Raw genomic sequence first — 21,229 nt, forward strand, 5'->3', positions numbered from 1 at the left:
AGTGTTATTTGTTTACTAAAGCTTTTGTTGCAGCTTGAACAGGCGAACGGTTTCTCCCCAGTGTGTCTTCTCAGGTGTATTTTCAAATCCCGATTTTGTCTATAACCTTTACCACATACTGAACAAGCAAAAGGTTTTTCCCCAGTGTGTCTATTCATGTGTATTTTCAAATCCCGATTTTGTCTATAATTTTTACCACATACTAAACAGGTGAACGGTTTTTCTCCAGTGTGTGTTCTCATGTGCCTCTTCAAATCTGCATTTCGTATAAAACCTAAACCACACACTGAACAAGAACACGGTTTCTCTCCAGTGTGTGTTTTAGTGTGTAAAGCCAAATGTGCTTTCCGAGAAAATCCTTTACCACAAACTGAACACCGAAAGGGTTTTTCCCCAGTGTGTATTCTCATGTGAATTTTCAGATACTGACTTTGTACAAAACCTTTTCCACAGATTGAACAGGAAGAAGGTTTCTCCCCAGTGTGACTCCTAGTGTGTACCACCAGGGTTGTTCGGTCACAGAATTTTTTGTTGCAGATCGTACAAGAATACGGTTTTTCCCCGGTGTGCATTCTCATGTGTACTTTCAGATGTGGATTTCGTCTAAAACGGATACCGCACACTGAACAGGTAAAAGGTTTTTCTCCAGTGTGTATTCTAGTGTGTTCCTTAAAATGGGACTTCTGCGAGAATCTTTTACCGCAAACTGAACACATGAATGTTTTTTCTCCTGTGTGACTTTTCATGTGTCTTTTTAGATTACTCCGGTCCTTAAACGTTTTGTCACAGTGAGAACATTTGAAGTGTGTGTTGTCAGTGTGACATGTCTTATCATCTTTAGAGTCTTCATCATCGGTGTCAGGAGAGTGTGACGTTGTGTCCTCACTATCTGATAGTGGAGCTAAGAGCTTGTCTGCTTGTGATCCTCCACCGTGGTCTCCATCAGCTTCTGTTGTCATGTGTTGTGTTGAGCTGCTGCTTGGAGGCTCCGCCTCTCTCTTCTCCTCACTTTCACCTTTGACCCCTTCACTCTTCACAGGGACACCAATCACTGGGAACTCCTCAACTCCTTTAAGATGCTCTAACTCCTGGCTGATGCTGTGTTCCTCCTCTTCCTCTTTAATTCGGAGAGGCAATGACTCTTCCTCTTTAATGTGGGGGGGCTGTGGATCCTCCTGCTCCATCCTGTAACTCCACACTTGCTGCTCAGGGGGAAGATGGTCTTCATTTACGTCTGCAAGTCACAAGAAGAGAAAAAATGTGTTTTGAAGAAGCCCAGCTATGCTCATTCACATGAGATTTTATAGAGATTTTAATGTCACTATACAATACACAGGTACAATGATATTAAAAGCAACTCCAGTATCAGTACGACTGTCTACAAATATGCAAAACATAGGAAGGAAAGAAAAGAAAAATAGTGCAAAAGGAGGCATGGTGCACAGTCCAGTCCTGAGAACGAATGTTCTGAATGTGTTATTTAAATATTATACTATATACATATATACAAAAATTGCACACAGAGAGGTGCTAAACTATAAAAATCAGTTTTAAATTTTTGATTTGATTTGATTTTTTTAAAATCAGATCAAATTTTCCACCAAAAGTTTTGACACTTTTGAGTTCCTGGAACCTTTAGTTCAGGGATGTAGGGCTGGGCGATATGGCTTTTTTTAAATATCTTGATATTTTTAGGCCATGTCGGGATACACGATATACATCTCGATATTTTGCCTTAGCCCTGAATGAACACTTGATGCATGTAATCACAGCAGTATGATGATTCTATGTGTTTACATTAAAACATTCTTCTTCATACTGCATTAATATATGCTACTTTTAAACTTTCATGCAGAGGGAAATCACAACTAAGTCAATTTAGCAAAAGTGTATTTATTAAACAGTTATTAAGCAGTGGCACAAACATTCATGTCATTTCCAAAACAGAAAGTGCAAGATTGTCAGAGACATTTTAAAACAATCGATTAGTTTAAAACATGATGTCACACAAGATATTTCAATAAGTGTCAAATAAAAATGAGCTGCATAATAGGAAATCAAATAGTGTTCGTCCTTCGCTATGTGGTAGGTTAGTGCGGACGTTATCTCCTTTTGTTGACTCTTTTTTTCATACGGTGTTGATGTGGAAATGTTTGCCTCGGCATATTGATGGTGTGGCACCGAACGGAGATGTTGACATGCGGAGTTTCAAGCACTCTTCATTCTCTAGCAGGTGACTTTTCAAATGATGCTACATATTAGCAGTAATGCTACTTTTTATTAGGGACGTCCCGATACAACTTTTTCACTTCCGATACGATATCGATATTGTAGCCTTGAGTATTGGCCGATACAGATATCAATACGATACGATATAGGCACGAATCATACATATATTTATTCCTTATTTTGTTGTGTGGAATGTTAGAAAAGGCTTGATAAAGTGAAGTTACTGTTACTGATGTTGTAGTGTTAAAGCAGAAAACAATAGTCAGCAAGAGTAGGTATAGGAAAAAACTGACCCATTTATTATTAACCAATTGGTTACATAAATTTTAACCTTCAACATAAGAGTATTACCTCAACAAATCCAATAAAAACAAAATGTTATATTTAAAGTGCAAAATAACCACTAATACCAACATAATTATACAATTGAATAGAATAAATTAAAAATAAATGAGAAGACCCTGAAAAATAACCTAAATAAATAAAAAATAAAAAATAAAAAACGTTTTAAAGTGCAAACAACTCAAGTTCACTTCAGTTATTTTTTTACTGTCACTATATGTTGGAAACAACTGTGGGCAGGGACAAAAACAACACAATATTGTCCACTGTCCAACGGCTAGGAATAATGTAGCGAGGTTCGAGGTGCTCCATTAAGCGTTTAAACCCGACATTACTCACCACCGACAGGGGCTGGTCATCAAGCGCAATAAACTGGGCTATCTTTTCTGTTGTGGCCATTGCCTTTTTGCTGTCCCGTGGTAGTTTGTCACGTCTTGCAAAGCTTTCGGCCAGCGTGGGTTGCTGAAGCGAGCTAGAGGTTTTTTCGCTTCGCCTTGCTGCTCTCGCGAAAATCCTCATGTTCTTTTTTTGTGGTGTTTTTTCAAATGTGCGATGAGGTTGCTTGTATTGAACCTTGCATGTCCAAGTGTCCCTCCACGGGACACTTGCGCCTGACAAATGTTGCGTTTAGCGGCAACGTCTTTGTCCGAGTTTAGGTTAAAATACTTCCACACAGCCGACATCACTACACTTTGCTGCAAGCACACGCGTTGTCGTTGTTGTGATCACGTGGGCTGTGCATGCTGAATCAGAGACGCTCTTCTTCCGCGGCCGGCACCAACGTTAATTTAGGGGCATTGCCGCCACCTACTGTGTTGGTGTGTGATCAAACCAGAGTCACCTATTATTGACATGCTGCAGCGGTAAATGGACAGCTTATATCGGAGCGCTTATATCAGAGTTTTTAGATTCAGTCCGATAAAATCCGATATTCACTTTTTTGGCTAATATCGGACTGATTTCCGATATCAATATCGGATCGGGACATCCCTACTTTTTATAGCAACGCTTTCGCCCCACACTTGACAAATTACGGTTGTCTGTTCGACATATTCCCACTTGAAGCCAAACCACCGCCAGACGATGGACCCCCTACTGTTTTTCTTGGGAATGAATTATTCCTTCATTTCTTACCAAATTTGCACCTTCTTTCTCTCATATTACCCCTCGCACCACAGCTAACTTTAGCCATGCTGCTACCTGTCTGCTGCATGAGGGCGTATACGTATGTGACGTATGACGTGACAGTATGTGACGTATGTACAAACCCTGTTTCCATATGAGTTGGGAAATTGTGTTGGATGTAAATATAAACGGAATACAATGATTTGCAAATCCTTTTCAACCCATATTCAGTTGAATATGCTACAAAGACAACATATTTCATGTTCAAACTGATAAACATCATTTTTTGCAAATAATCATTAACTTTAGAATTTGATGCCAGCAACACGTGACAAAGAAGTTGGGAAAGGTGGCAATAAATACTGATAAAGTTGAGGAAGGCTCATCAAACACTTATTTGGAACATCCCACAGGTGAACAGGCAAATTGGGAACAGGTGGGTGCCATGATTGGGTATAAAAGTAGATTCCATGAAATGCTCAGTCATTCACAAACAAGGACGGGGCGAGGGTCACCACTTTGTCAACAAATGCGTGAGCAAATTGTTGAACAGTTTAAGAAAAACCTTTCTCAACCAGCTATTGCAAGGAATTTAGGGATTGCACCATCTACGGTCCGTAATATCATCAAAGGGTTCAGAGAATCTGGAGAAATCGCTGCATGTAAGCAGCTAAGCCCGTGACCTTTGATCCCTCAGGCTGTGCTGCATCAACAAGCGACATCAGTGTGTAAAGGATATCACCACATGGGCTCAGGAACCCTTCAGAAACCCACTGTCAGTAACTACAGTTGGTCGCTACATCTGTAAGTGCAAGTTAAAACTCTCCTATGCAAGGCGAAAACCGTTTATCAACAACACCCAGAAACGTTGTAGGCTTCGCTGGGCCTGAGCTCATCTAAGATGGACTGATACAAAGTGGAAAAGTGTTCTGTGTTCTGACGAGTCCACATTTCAAATTGTTTTTGGAAACTGTGGACGTCGTGTCCTCCGGACCAAAGAGGAAAAGAACCATCCGGATTGTTATAGGCACAAAGTGTAAAAGCCAGCATCTGTGATGGTATGGGGGTGTATTAGCGCCCAAGACATGGGTAACTTACACATCTGTGAAGGCACCATTAATGCTGAAAGGTACATACAGGTTTTGGAGCAACATATGTTGCCATCCAAGCAACGTTACCATGGACACCCCTGCTTATTTCAGCAAGACAATGCCAAAAATGTGTCTCCTCAGTTCCCAAACGTTTACTGAGTGTTGTTAAAAGGAAAGGCCATGTAACACAGTGGTGAACATGCCCTTTCCCAACTACTTTGGCACAAATAATAAAGTTTATGAGTTTGAACATCAAATATGTTGTCTTTGTAGTGCATTCAATTGAATATGGGTTGAAAAGGATTTGCAAATCATTGTATTCTGTTTATATTTACATCTAACACAATTTCCCAACTCATATGGAAACGGGGTTTGTAGAAGGTGCGCTTGCTGTCTGTGAGAAGGAGACACAAGAAGGAGTGAGAAGAACCTGTAGTGTAATGCCCGCAGCTAAAAGCAACTGCGTGAGAACGTGTACTCGAATATCACGATATAGTCATTTTCTATATCGCACAGAGACAAACCCACGATATATCGCGTATATCGATATATCGTCCAGCCCTACAGGGATGTCAAACTGTTTTTTATTGAGGGTCACATGGCAGTTATGGCTGCCATCAGAGGGCCGCTTGTAACAGTGATAATGTATTAATTTGCCTCTGGATTTCATTATTAATTATATAAATTCTTTTAAGTAGACTGTCAATTTTACAGTAAAAACTTTACATTTACAAAATGTTACTGTAAAATAGTGTTTTTTTTTTATTCCCTACAACATTTTACGGTAAATATAAAAACAGTACCACTGTTTTGTTTTTTACGGAAAAATCTGGAAGCTTAGTTGCCAGAATTTTACTATTGGTTTTAACAACATTATATTGTTAATGGAAAAACAGTAAAAGGTCATTTTTAACTGCCAGTTTTTCTACCCTAAAAACAAATGTATCGCTTTTCCATTTACAGTAATACACTGTTAAAAACAATATTTTACCGTAAAAATATCGCAGCTCAGTCAACAGAATTTTAACGCAAATTTTTTAAAGTTTTTTTCAATTTACAGTAATATGCTGTAAAGAACACCGTAAAATGTATTGTCCTTTTTATTCATTTGATGGGTAGTTTGCTGTAAAATCTTAAGTCAGGCAGATATTTAAGTATTTATTTTTAGTTAGAAAAAAATGTTTGGAAAGTATGGTAATATACTGTAATATTTCTTGCAATATTGGATACTATTAAAGTTGAAAAGGTATGCAATTTCAAGCAGTACATATATTTTTTTCTGTCAAATTGAAAAAAATCAATGACATTTAGTGAGAAAATATTAAGTACTTAATTGACACATATCATTTCCAGGTGTTTGTGGGCCAGATAAAATGATGTCGCGGGCCAGATCTGGCCCCCGGGCCTTGAGTTTGACACCTGTGCTTCAGTTCCTGTAACTGAGGCTGACTCACTGAACCCCTAGGGTTCGATCGAACCCGGGTTAAGAAGAGCCCTGTATGCTATTCCAAGTTTTCATCTACAGATAGTCCTTGATATCACTCGACAAATCTTTTTTTTATTTTTATAAAGATTAGGGATCTATTCCATTGCATAGTTGAATTTTTTGCTGGCATCTGCTTTTTGCAGGAAGATCTAAGCCTCTTGCGTCCTCAGATAGTTTGAGCGCTGCTTGCTGCACAACAGCCAACTAGGCTTGGTTGACCACCACTGTTTTCCCACTTCCGGGTAGAAGTCCATTTTGATTGATTGAAACTTTTATTAGTAGATTGCACAGTACAGTACATATTCCGTACAATTGACCACTAAATGGTAACACCCCAATAAGTTTTTCAACTTGTTTAAGTCGGGGGTCCACGTAAATTCATGGTACAAATATAAACTATCATCATAATACAGTCATCACACAAGTTAAAGGGGAACATTATCACCAGACCTATGTAAGCGTCAATATATACCTTGATGTTGCAGAAAAAAGACCATATATTTTTTTAACCGATTTCCGAACTCTAAATAGGTGAATTTTGGCGAATTAAACGCCTTTCTATTATTCGCTCTCGGAGCGATGACGTCACCACGTGACGTCACATCGGGAAGCAATCCGCCATTTTCTCAAACACCGAGTCAAATCAGCTCTGTTATTTTCCGTTTTTTCGACTGTTTTCCATACCTTGGAGACATCATGCCTCGTCGGTGTGTTGTCGGAGGGTGCACCAGTGGCCCAAAGATGCGAAAGTGGCAAGAAACTGGACGTTTGTTCCGCACACTTTACCGAAGAAAGCTATGCTACGACAGAGATGGCAAGAATGTGTGGATATCCTGCGACACTCAAAGCAGATGCATTTCCAACGATAAAGTCAAACAAATCTGCCGCCAGACCCCCATTGAATCTGCCGGAGTGTTTGAGCTATTCAGGGACAAAGGACTTTGGTAGTACGGCAAGCAATGGCGGCAGTTTGTTCCCGCAGACGAGCGAGCTAAACCCCCTGGATGTCTTGGCTCACACCGTCCCTTATGCCACCGAAGATGATCAAGAGAAGAATATCGACCCTAGCTTCCCTGGCCTGCTGACATCAACTCCAAAACTGGACGGATCAGCTTTCAGGAAAAGACAGCAGATGAGGGTATGTCTACAGAATATATTAATTGATGAAAATTGGGCTGTCTGCACTCTCAAAGTGCATGTTGTTGCCAAATGTATTTCATATGCTGTAAACCTAGTTCATAGTTGTTAGTTTCCTTTAATGCCAAACAAACACATACCAATCGTTGGTTAGAAGGCGATCGCCGAATTCATCCTCGCTTTCTCCCGTGTCGCTGGCTGTCGTGTCGTTTTCGTCGGTTTCGATTGCATACGGTTCAAACCGATATGGCTCAATAGCTTCAGTTTCTTCTTCAATTTCGTTTTCGCTACCTGCCTCCACACTACAACCATCCGTTTCAATACATGCGTAATCTGTTGAATCGCTTAAGCCGCTGAAATCCGAGTCTGAATCCGAGCTAATGTCGCTATACCTTGCTGTTCTATGCGCCATGTTTGTTTGTGTTGGCATCACTATGTGACGTCACAGGAAAATGGACGGGTGTATATAACGATGGTTAAAATCAGGCACTTTGAAGCTTTTTTTTAGGGATATTGCGTGATGGGTAAAATTTTGAAAAAAACTTCAAAAAATAAAATAAGCCACTGGGAACTGAATTTTAATGGTTTTAACCCTTTTGAAATTGTGATAATGTTCCTCTTTAATCATCAGAGTATATACATTGAATTATTTACATTATTTACAATCGGGGGGTTGGGGGGATGAGGAGGGTTTGGTTGATATCAGCACTTCAGTCATCAACAATTGCATCATCAGAGAAATGGACATTGAAACAGTGTAGGACTGACTTGGTAGGATATGTACAGCAAGCAGAGAACATAGTGAGTTCAGAAAGCATAAGAACAATTATATACATTAGAAATACATTTGGTTATTTACAATCCGGGGAGGTGGGATGTGGTGGGGGGAGGGTGTTAGTCAAGGGTTTAAGCCACCTACTCAGTGGCCTAGTGGTTAGAGTGTCCGCCCTGAGATCGGTAGGTTGTGAGTTAAAATCCCGGCCGAGTCATACCAAAGACTATAAAAAAATGGGACCCATTACCTCCCTGCTTGGCACTCAGCATCAAGGGTTGAAATTGGGGGTTAAATCACCAAAAATGATTCCCGGGCGCGGCCACCGCTGCTGCCCACTGCTCCCCTCACCTCCCAGGGGGTGATCAAGGGTGATGGGTCAAATGCAGAGAATAATCTCGCCACACCTAGTGTGTGTGTGACAATCATTGGTACTTTAACTTTTAACTTTAACTTAAGTTGCCTGAAGGTGTTCTTTTAGTGCGGTTTTGAAGGAGGATAGAGATGCACTTTCTTTTACACCTGTTGCAACCCAGTCATAGCAACCCTCACAGGGGTCCACACCAATTAATATTACTAACCTCTCTTTCTGTGGATGACAACCCAAAGTTCCCTTCATTTCAGGGCTAACATACTCAAGTCTGTAATCATTTTAATGTTGATATAGTAAGTAAACAAACCTGTTCTGTGTCCAGAGTCCAGTAGTTGATGTCGCTCGTTCTGCTCTTTTGTTCTAGAAAGTTCCTCCTCGTACTCTGCTATCCTTCTCTCGCCCATTTTCACACTATCCCAATACTTTACACTTTTTGTTGGCGGCCAGCTAGCAAGCTAAGCTAACCCAGCCTGAGAAGCTTCACCGTGCGAGTCTTCCTGACATGAATAAAACGCTCTTTTACCGACACATAATCGCTTTGAAATAATATTTTCATATTTACAGCAACTGTCCATTTTGTTTTTCCCCACAAAAGCTATGTTGACAAGATGGCGGCAGGTGTACGCATGCGCATTGTTATTTGTAGTGCTCCGTCGGTAATGGGCGTTTTGATTCCGTGGGATCGAGACAATGACACTCACACGACTGTTGATTGAGCACGAACAACCACCATAAAGTATCGACGTTAATTAATACATACACATTTTTTTCCTTCCATATATTTTGGGGCAACGTATTAGACGCAGGTTTTTGTACTGCAACACCCCTCAGCTCAAAATGGACTGATCCATTCTTGTCACGTGACCACCGAGCAGACACAATTTAGGGCGGGCGATACTGCGAATTTTATTTTATTTTATCAATTGTATTAAATTTGCCTCACGTTAGTTGACTGCTAAAGTGCTGGACAAAATTGTATGCAAATTATTAATATAATATTTTTATGAATTATTAAGCACTGGGCAGAAACGAGGCTATCATCATGTCATGACGTCACTAAAAGAACAAGACGACATACTTGCCAACCCTCTTTTTTTTTTTTTTTTTTCAAAACCTTTATTTCAACATTTACATACAATAAAAAAAAAATCAAAAAAAAAAATCAAAATAAGTACAAAAACAGTACAAAATAGCGCCAGGGGGTTTGTAAACTCAATAAAGCAACTAAAGAAGAATGCAATATATATATATATATATATATATATATATATATATATATATATATATATATATATATATATATATATATATATATATATATGTATATGTATATATATGTATATATATATATGTATATATATATATATATATGTATATATATATATATATATATATATATATATATATATATATATATATATATATATATATATATATATATATATGTAACAAAATGTAAAGCCATAGGCTCACACAAGTTCCGTAAATACCGGTAATCCAAATTTGGAGCACGGCATCATCGTTTTCACAGCTTTTTGGTTGTTAGAGTTAGAGAGTGTTTTAATGTAGAGTTCTAAATCTTTTTTAAAGGCACAAAAAAACAGGTCGGGTATTGAGAAACTTACATTTATGAATATACAACTTAGCCAATAGTATAATGAGTTTGCAAAGGTAAAATTAATTTCCAATTTTTTTTTTTCATATAGTGTAAATGCAAATATCACATCTTTAAAACAAAGCACACATTTGTCATGGACAAGTGTGGGAGTCGGTTCTGAAGTATGAAGTAAAGAGACGTAACTTCGTCACCTCGCCTGGTTATAGACTCCAAACCAGAATATTACACTGCCCATACCTATGCTCCTTCAAAGGCTGTGCTACTGGCTGCAAAGCATTGCACTTTCAAATACAACAATGAGTAGAGAGGAGTGTTATGTGTGTATATGTGTAAATAAATGAACACTGAAATTCAAGTATTTATTTTATTTATATGTATATGCATATAATAAAATACATATATATATATACACAAAGCTAGAATTAACAGCGTAAAGTATTTATTTTATTTATATGTATATATATATATAATAAAATACATATATATATATATATATATATATATATATATATATATATATATATATATATATATATATACACATAGCTAGAATTCACTGAAAGTCAAGTATTTATTTTATATATATATATATATATATATATATATATATATATATATATATATATATATATATATATATATATATATATATATATATACACATAGCTAGAATTCACTGAAAGTCAAGTATTTATTTTATATATATATATATATATATATATATATATATATATATATATATATATATATATATATATATATATATATATATAAGAAATACTTGAATTTCAGTTAATTCTAGCTATAAATATACTCCTCCCCCCGGCCCCGCCCCCAAAATCTCCCTAATTTGGAGGTCTCAAGGTTGGCAAGTATGCAAGACAATACGACTTAATAATTGACAATAGGTTTATAAAATTCCCCCAAAAATAAATAAATAAATACAAATGCAATAATTGACAACAGGTTGACATTACACATTAAAAAAGACTGATACATTACAACAAACTGCGCATATTTAAAATAAATTATATTTATTTAATAAAACCAGTATTTTTAGTTTTTTTTTTTTTTTTTTTTTTTTTTTTACAAATGTTACAAGTTTGAACGGAAACGCAGGAGTAGTTCAAATACAGGAAGCAGTGCAAAGTAATGAGAACAAGGGCCTCATAGTTATTTTATTTTTTTCCATTTATTTATTTATTTCAGGCAATGACATAAAAAAGTACAAAGTTGACAACATATAATAATATAAATTAATATAGTGCAAAAGGTATTGTATAGTATGTAATGCATGATTGTCCAGTTTTGACTGAAAGAGAGTGGGAAGAAGATAACTTATTTAATCCTACCCTCAGTTCTCCATTCAGTGATTAATCACAAAACAATCCGAAATGTCAGGAATAAATACGGACATTGGACAAAATGGTCATTGTTCTTGCATGTGTGCTCAACTGCACAGGACAAGCAAAACAAGCATGACGGATACAATTATGGGAATTGTTAAAGCTGTGGAAAATATTTGAAATATTAAATAAAAGGGAAAACTGCGCGAGGAATTACAGCAGGCAGCGACAATTCGTCATAACAATGGTGAATGACTGGAGTGGTAATTTGAGATACTATACTGTAGTTTGATGTGGCGAGGTTAAAGCAAACAGCACAGGGTAAGATGAAAGAGATAACAATGGGGATATTGGAAGACATTTTGGAGAGTTGGAAATTAAATTAAATTATATTTTATTTTATTTAGTTTAGCTTAGTTTTTTATTTAATTTAATTGTTTTATTTATTATTTTATTTAGTTATTTTTTAAATTTAATTTAATTTAATTGTATTTATTTTTTTTATCATAGTTAGCATGGGGGTGGAGAGGTTTGGTGTGGAGGAAGGTAGAGGAGAAAAGAAGCCATACTCCAAAAACCGCAGGGCAGTGAAAATCCATAACATTCGAATAGAGCTGAAAACCCTAAAGAAGCAGTACAAGGCAGCTGGTGAAGACGGGCGCGGGCAACTGGCAGAGCTGCGCTGCATCTTACGGAAGAAGCTTCTTACCCTCCGCAGAGCCGAGCAACACAGGAGGAGGCGAAGGGAGAGGGCTAAGAGGAGAGTGCCCTTCATAAGGAACCCATTCGAGTTCCCCAAGCAGCTACTTGGGCAGAAGAAAGGTGGACGCCGAGTCTCTACCAAGGGGGAAATCGACCAAACACCTTGCAGATACCTTCAGTGACCCCTCCAGAGAACAAGAGCTGGGGCAGTGCGACGCAACTCAGTGGCCTAGTGGTTAGAGCAGGGGTCACCAACCTTTTTGAAACCAAGAGCTACTTCTTGGGTACTGATTAATGCAAAGGGCTACCAGTTTGATACACACTTAAATAAATTGCCAGAAATAGCCAATTTGCTGAATTTACCTTCAACTCTATGTTATTATTAATAATTAATGATATTTATTTTTGTGGAAACACTGATCATCTTAATGATTTCTCACAATAAATATATATAGAAACAGATAAATATCAAAATGCAACACTTTATTTTTATATTTTCTCTAAGTGCACATTTTTCAAATTGCACATTTTCAAATGGTCACTTCTAAGACAGTCTTGTGAAATCACAATATCCCATTTTAACGAGCTAGCCACTAACATGTTTTAACAAATCATACCATGTTTGTACAAATAATGACTCATGTAAAATACAAAAGTCAACTCTCAAATTTTTAAATAAATCACGTCACACTTTGAACTGGACATCAAATCTGTTATCTGTTTCTTTGTCAGTTAGTGGGAAGCCTGGCATTGCGTGCTGTTAACTAGTGTGTTACATTTTTGTTAAAATGTTTAAAAAAAATTCAAAAGACTTTGAAATAAGATTTAAATTTGATTCTACAGATTTTCTAGATTTGCCAGAATAATTTTTTTGAATTTGAATCATAATAAGTTTGAAGAAATATTTCACAAATATTCTTCGTCGAAAAAACAGAAGCTAAAATGAAGAATCAAATTAAAATGTATTTATTATTCTTTACAATTAAAAAAAAATGTTTTACTTGAACATTGATTTAAATTGCCAGGAAAGAAGAGGAAGGAATTTAAAAGGTAAAAAGGTATATGTGTTTAAAAATCCTAAAATAATTTTTAAGGTTGTATTTTTTCTCTAAAATTGTCTTTCTGAAAGTTATAAGAAGCAAAGTAAAAAAAAATAAATGAATTTATTTAAACAAGTGAAGACCAAGTCTTTAAAATATGTTCTTGGATTTTCAAATTCTATTTGAGTTTTGTCTCTCTTAGAATTAAAAATGTCGAGCAAAGCGAGACCAGCTTGCTAGTAAATAAATAACATTTAAAAAATAGAGGCAGCTCACTGGTAAGTGCTGCTATTTGAGCTATTTTTAGAACAGGCCAGCGGGCGACTCATCTGGTCCTTACGGGCGACCTGGTGCCCGCGGGATCCGCGTTGGTGACCCCTGGTGTAGAGTGTCCGCCCTGAGATTGGTAGGTTGTGAGTTCAAACCCCGGCCGAGTCATACCAAAGACTATAAAAATGGGACCCATTACCTATCTGCTTGGCACTCAGCATCAAGGGTTGGAATTGGGGGTTAAATCACCGAAAATTATTCCCGGGCGCGGCCACCGCTGCTGCTCACTGCTCCCCTCACCTCCCAGGGGGTGATCAAGGGTGATGGGTCAAATGCAGGGAATAATTGTGTGTGTGACAGTCATTGGCACTTTAACTTGAACTTATAACACTAAATTGGCCCTAGTGTGTGAATGTGAGTGTGAATGTTGTCTGTCTATCTGTGTTGGCCCTGTGATGAGGTGACGACTTGCCCAGGGTGTACCCCGCCGTCCGCCCGAATGCAGCTGAGATAGGCTCCAGCACACCCCGTGACCCTGAAAGGGACAAGCGGTAGAAAATGGTTGGATGGATGGATGGTTGAGTTCATAATAAATTAAGGAGCCTTAGTTGGACACTCGCATATGGACTGGGTTAACGCTCTCACGAGAAGAGGCAATAAATTAAGACTTTGGAATGCAAAAGTGATAGCTCTATCCTGGAGGAGAGACTCCATGTCTATCTTTATGTCAACTTTTAAGTTACAACATATAGAGGTTGTTTTCACCTCACTTACACATGAACATCTCCTTACATGATCAGGCTGTACTCTCCTGAATTAACACACACCCAGACAGAGAAAGAAGGAATATAGGCTCCAGCACCCCCGCGACCCCGAATGGGACAAGCGGTAGAAAAATGGATGGATGGATAGTTTGGTTTAGCTTAGTTTAGTTTTTAATTTAATTTACAAACGTAATTTAGTTATTAGTTATACTGCCTAAAAGGAGAGGACTTAAAGGGGTGCCTTGAGGAACGCCTCCGTTATGTAACTCACAAGTTTGGACCGCAGTGTTCTATGTTTGCTAGCAAGGTTAAAATTTCAATGCAAGGATCAATGTGTTTCCACTTGTCCAAGCTCCTCTACACAACAGGAGCACTCTACTGTTTTTCGGAATCGGCTGCAAAAATGTTCGTCTCCCAAGTTTTGAACAGAACTCGGGGCCAGTACCGTGTCACTCCTGGGTTGGATATGGCCCCCCGGGTCGCCAGTTGAATAAGCCCTGCTTTGTTGTGTTGTATTGCCTAATTGATGAATGGAAAAACCCTTCATCTGCTCAGTTCGTTCCCCCAAATACATTTGACGAGACACACAAGAATACACACTCAATTTGTATATTAAAGATACTAAAACCAGTACAATGTAGGTAACTATATGCTAAACTTAAATCAGAACAAAACATTCACCTATTAGGTTTGTGTTACAGGTATTAAAGCAAATTAGATTAATTATATATTATTTTTATGATGATTGCATTTTTTTAATTATTAAAATAACTTTTTTTGTAATTTTATACATTTATAAAGACTTTTAAATTGTCTTGCGTAAGAATTGGGCTCTGAAATGAACGTTTCTTGGCTAATCTAACCTTCTTGAGATTTTACATATCATTTTATCATTATTCTTTACTAATAATAATCAATAAATCCCAATTAATTAAATAAATAAATAATAATTAATACATTTTTATGAAATTTAATATTATTATTATACCGCCAAATAAGATATTTGAAGGCTTTAGCACACCCAAAAACGTACCAAATTGCAACAGATTTGTAGACATAAGCATGGGAATAATCAAAAAACGCATAAAACAAGCTGCGGGCACCCCTGTTTTAGACCAAGGGCAGGGGTCGGCAACTCAAAACGTTGAAAGAGCCATTTTGGACGAAAAATACAAAAAAACAAATCTGTCTGGAGCCGCAAAAAAACAAAAAAGCCCTATATAGGTGATATAATGAAGGCAACACATTATGTAAATGTCTATATTGGCTATATTAGCCTACTATCAAAATTACTTAAAAAGCCTTATATAAGTGTTATAATGAAGGCAACACATGATGTAAGTGTCTATGTTGGCTATATTAGCCTACTATCAAAATAACTTAAAAAGCCTTATATAAGTGTTATAATGAAGGCAACACATGATATAAGTGTCTATATTGGCTATATTAGCCTACTATCAAAATTACTTAAAAAGCCTTATATAAGTGTTATAATGAAGACAACACATGATGTAAGTGTCTATATTAGCTACATTAGCCTACTATCGATATTACTTAAAAAGCCTTATATAAGTGTTATAATGAAGACAACACATGATGTAAGTGTCTACATAAGCTATAATAGCCTACCATTAAAATTATTTTAAAAGTCTTATGTAAGTGTTATAATGAAGACAACACATGATGTAAGTGTCTATATTAGCATAATAGCCTAAATAGCATGTTAGCATTAATTAGCTTGCAGTCATGCACTGACCAAATGTGCCTGATTAGCACGCCACCAAGTCAAAAACATCAACAAAGCGCACCTTTGTGCATTCACGCACAGTATAAAACTTTTGGTGGACAAAATGAGACAAAGAGGGAGTGGAAGATTTTACATGTAAACAAACCGTTGCGTCACAGACCACACTATGGTTTTTGATTGATTGATTGATTGAGACTTTTATTAGTAGGTTGCACAGTGAAGTACATATTCCGTACAATGGTGAGTGCAAGAACCGCCGAAATTAGTAGATGTTCACCAAATACTCTCTTCAGTGAAGCATACACACAAACATATTAAAGGAAACGGCAGGCTGTCTTCTTTTAATAGATTTATTACAATCTTTGGCAAGCTCGGTAATGTTTGCTATGGTCTGGAACAACATGGCACACAAACAACTATCAGAAACGCAGCCAATATTACATACAGATAATGTGTCATGAGACATTCAAAACTCAATTAATCAATCAATCAATCAATGTTTATTTATATAGCCCTAAATCACAAGTGTCTCAAAGGGCTGCACAAGCCACAACGACATCCACGGTACAGAGCCCACATAAGGGCAAGGAAAAACTCACAACCCAGTGGGACGTCGATGTGAATGACTATGAGAAGCCTTGGAGAGGACCGCATATGTGGGTGACCCCCCCCACAAAACTAAATTAGATACAAAGAGGAAAAAGGTAAAGGATATTAAATGAGCTCAAATATACCTACAAATGAGGCATAATGATGCAATAAGTACATACAGCTAGCCTAAATAGCATGTTAGCATTGATTCACTTGCAGTCATGCACTGACCAAATGTGCCTGATTAGCACTCCAACAAGTCAATAACATCAACAAAGCTCACCTTGGTGCATTCACGCACAGCATAAAACTTTTGATGGACAAAATGAGACAAAGAAGGAGTGGAAGATTTTACATGTAAACAAACCGTTGCGTCACAGTCCACTCTATGGTGAGTCCAAGAACCGCCGAAATTAGTAGGACAAAACGATGTTCACCAAATACTCTCATCAGGGAAGCATACACTGTCACGGCCAGGATGAGGGCGCATTGGAATGCGCCCTCATCCTTGCGCTTTGTTTGTCGCACCTCGGGACACGCCCACGGTCGCGCACATCCAGGGACGCATCACGTACGTCTCCGCCCTGCAGCAGCCGCCAGCTGCAATCACTCACCGGCAATCGGCAAAACCTGCCTGTAATGAGGTAGCTGCCTTCATAAGCCTGCTCAACCTGCCATCAGGCGCCGGAATATAGTCTTCTATACCGTAAGCCGACAAACGCTCTCTCTCTCTCTCTCTCTCTCTCTCTCTCTCTCTCTCTCTCTCTCTCTCTCTCTCTCTCTCTCTCTCTCTCTCTCTCTCTCTCTCTCTCTCTCTCTCTCTCTCTCTCTCTTTTCCCTGTGTTGATTGTCGTGTCCTCCCTCACCCCGCAGTTCCCTGTGTGCATCCCCGAGTCACGCTGTGTGTCGTGCTCCTGGATTTTCCCTGTCTTCCTGGTCATAACCCAAAGCTCATGACCATAGATGAGGATGGGAACGTAGATCGACCGGTAAATTGAGAGCTTTGCCTTCCGGCTTAGCTCCTTCTTCACCACAACAGATCGATACAGCGTCCGCATTACTGAAGACTCCGCACCGATCCGCCTGTCGATCTCACGATCCACTTTTCCCTCACTCGTGAACAAGACTCCTAGGTACTTGAACTCCTCCACTTGGGGCAGGGTCTCCTCCACAACCCGGAGATGGCATTCCACCCTTTTCCGGGCGAGAACCATGGACTCGGACTTGGAGGTGCTGATTCTCATCCCAGTCGCTTCACACTCGGCTGCGAACCGATCCAGCGAGAGCTGAAGATCCTGGCCAGATGAAGCCATCAGGACCACATCATCTGCAAAAAGCAGAGACCTAATCCTGCAACCACCAAACCGGATCCCCTCAACGCCTTGACTGCGCCTAGAAATTCTGTCCATAAAAGTTATGAACAGAATCGGTGACAAAGGGCAGCCTTGGCGGAGTCCAACCCTCACTGGAAACGTGTCCGACTTACTGCCGGCAATGCGGACCAAGCTCTGACACTGATCATACAGGGAGCGGACTGCCACAATCAGACAGTCCGATACCCCCATACTCTTTGAGCACTCCCCACAGGACTTCCCGAGGGACACAGTCGAATGCCTTCTCCAAGTCCACAAAACACATGTAGACTGGTTGGGCAAACTCCCATGCACCCTCAAGGACCCTGCCGAGAGTATAGAGCTGGTCCACAGTTCCACGACCAGGACGAATACCACACTGTTCCTCCTGAATGCGAGGTTCGACTTTCCGGCGTAGCCTCCTCTCCAGTACACCTGAATAGACCTTACCGGGAAGGCTGAGGAGTGTGATCCCACGATAGTTGGAACACACCCTCCGGTTCCCCTTCTTAAAGAGAGGAACCACCACCCCGGTCTGCCAATCCAGAGGTACCGCACCCAATGTCCACGCGATGCTGCAGAGTCTTGTCAACCAAGACAGCCCCACAGCATCCAGAGCCTTAAGGAACTCCGGGCGGATCTCATCCACCCCCGGGGCCTTGCCACCGAGGAGCTTTTTAAGTACCTCAGCAACCTCAGTCCCATAAATAGGAGAGCCCACCACAGATTCCCCAGGCACTGCTTCCTCATAGGAAGATGTGTCGGTGGGATATGGTCTATACATACTTGCCAACACTACCGGATTTTCCGGGAGACTCCCGAAATTCAGCGCCTCTCCCGAAAATATCCCGAAATTCAGGCGGAGCTGGAAGCCACGCCCCCTCCAGCTCCATGTGGACCTGAGTGACGTCAGGTGCGCAACACCATGTAAATCGTTGGCCAACCAAAAAGTAACCCCAGTACGCTATAGCCAACATTCACCAGGAGATGGCAACAGACAAACATAGATCACTATTACATTCCTCCCCTTTTAGAAATGTATAGAAGTTACTCAAAATAAATAAACAACCCAACCAAAAAATGCAGCAGCTCAATTAAAAAACTGTACTTAAGCCACATTCTTTTTTTTTTTAGTACTGAACTCTTAACCCTCATTTGGACGGCGTGGCGAAGTTGGTAGAGTGGCCGTGCCAGCAATCGGAGGGTTGCTGGTTACTGGGGTTCAATCCCCACCTTCTACCATCCTAGTCACGTCCGTTGTGTCCTTGGGCAAGACACTTCACCCCTTGCTCCTGATGGTTGCTGGTTAGCGCCTTGCATGGCAGCTACCGCCATTAGTGTGTGAATGTGTGTGTGAATGGGTAAATGTGGAAATACTGTCAAAGCGCTTTGAGTACCTTGAAGGTAGAAAAGCGCTATACTGTTACGGCTCAGGCTCCTGCCAACGCCGCTCATCCGTCTGTGCGCACCTCGGGACACGCCCACGGGTGCGCACATCCAGGGACGCGCCGCGCGCGTCCCCGCCCTGCAGCAGCCACCAGCTGCAATCACTCACCGGCAATCTACACTCCTGGGTCTGATGAGGGCAAGCTCAATAAAGGACCAGTGGACCCAAGGATCGGGGCGGGAACTTAGTTTTCTCATGGTGTACCGTAAGCAACAAGCTTTATGCTCGATTCATGTTTCCTCTCCGTGCCTTGATTTGTCCCTTGTCTTCTCCCGTGTCCCCGCAGTACCCTCCGTCGCCTGTAAAGTGAGCTGTGCGTCTCACTTTCGCCTGGATCTCCCTCTGGACTCTGACTGCCTCCTTCGTTCCTAGACCTTTCTCTCGCCCCTGGATTCTGACGCCTCACTCTCGCCCCGGATCATCTGCCTGCCTCTTGGACCCCTTTTGCCTTGCCCTCTTTGGACTTGTCTGCTCCCTCATCCAACAGAACGGTAATACACAACAGCTAACTACACACATAGTCTAACACCACTCACTCTAGGGTTTTGTCACACACTCCATTTCATTAGTTTAGTTTATATTAGTATTGTTTGTTATTATTATATATATTGAATATACAATATATATATATATATATATAATAAATAATTGTACATACTTCCCCCTGGTGTCTGTTTGCCGTCACCTCCCCTTAGTCCAACCATAACATATACAAGTAAAACCCATTTATTTATTTATCATTTATTTGTAAAAAAAAATAACATGCTTATTATACAAACAGTATTTGTACACCTTTAACACAGATTTTTATACTGTCTTCAGAGATTCAGTTTTTTTGGTGGTACTCGAAACCTTTCTGGGTACCTGTGAAAGGGTGTTCAGCATGGTTGGAAAAATAGTGACAGAGAATAGAACAAGGATGGACAATTCAACCCTTAACTCAACAATGAGTAGATGAGTGTTATGTGTGTGTGTATATGTGTAAATAAATGAATACTGAAATTCAAGTATTTCTTTTATATATATATATATATATATATATATATATATATATATATATATATATATATAATATATATAATAAAATATATATATATATATATATAGCTAGAATTCACTGAAAGTCAAGTATTTCTTATATATATATATATATATATGTATATATATATATATGTCTTAATAAGGTTATCCAAAAAATAGTGCTCGATACCGTAGTAGGCAACAGCCTAAGAAAAGTATTCAACAAGAACAACATTAAATTGAGCTACAGCTGTATGAACAATATACGACAAATTATCTCAAACCACAACAAAACAATTGCAAATGAGCCGTCGGCCCCCAGACAGAGCGACCCCAAAACCAACAAAGACTGCAACTGCCGTAAGAAACCTGATTGCCCTCTCAACGGGGGGTGCTTACAAACATCAGTTGTCTACCAATCTAAGGTAACACGCAAGGACATTAACACATCCGACACATATGTAGGATTAACCGAGGGAGAATTCAAAACCAGATGGAACAATCACAAGGCTTCTTTCAGGAACCAAAACCTGCGGAATACCACAGAACTCAGCAAACACATTTGGGACCTCAAAGACAATAATGTTGAATATTCAATAACATGGCAAATTCTTGCATCCAGCACACCTTACAATAGTGGTAATAAAAGATGCAACCTATGCTTGAAAGAGAAACTGTTTATCATATACCGTCCAGACATGTCATCCCTCAACAAGCGCAGCGAAATTGTATCAGCATGCCGCCACAGATGGAAACACCTCCTAGGTAACACATGAG

At 39.3% G+C, this 21,229-nt stretch overlaps 1 protein-coding gene and 1 long non-coding RNA gene across 2 annotated transcripts in view; one reads left to right on the forward strand and one right to left on the reverse strand.

The window, feature by feature from the left end:
• Positions 1–21,229, reverse strand: part of LOC133575720 (uncharacterized) — a 118,572-nt gene that overhangs the window by 38,610 nt on the left and 58,733 nt on the right. The window contains exon 3 of the mRNA XM_061928519.2: positions 1–1,015. This exon is cut by the window's left edge and continues 126 nt beyond it. Coding sequence (XP_061784503.2) covers positions 1–1,015 — 1,015 coding nt within the window. The remainder of the gene's footprint in view (positions 1,016–21,229) is intronic.
• On the forward strand, positions 19,426–20,091 carry LOC140677504 (uncharacterized). Its single transcript, XR_012049284.1, has 2 exons — positions 19,426–19,637; positions 19,719–20,091. It is a non-coding gene; the product is annotated as an uncharacterized lncRNA (long non-coding RNA).

This window comes from Nerophis lumbriciformis, linkage group LG33 (genome assembly GCF_033978685.3).
Source record: "Nerophis lumbriciformis linkage group LG33, RoL_Nlum_v2.1, whole genome shotgun sequence".
Lineage (NCBI taxonomy): Eukaryota > Metazoa > Chordata > Actinopteri > Syngnathiformes > Syngnathidae > Nerophis > Nerophis lumbriciformis.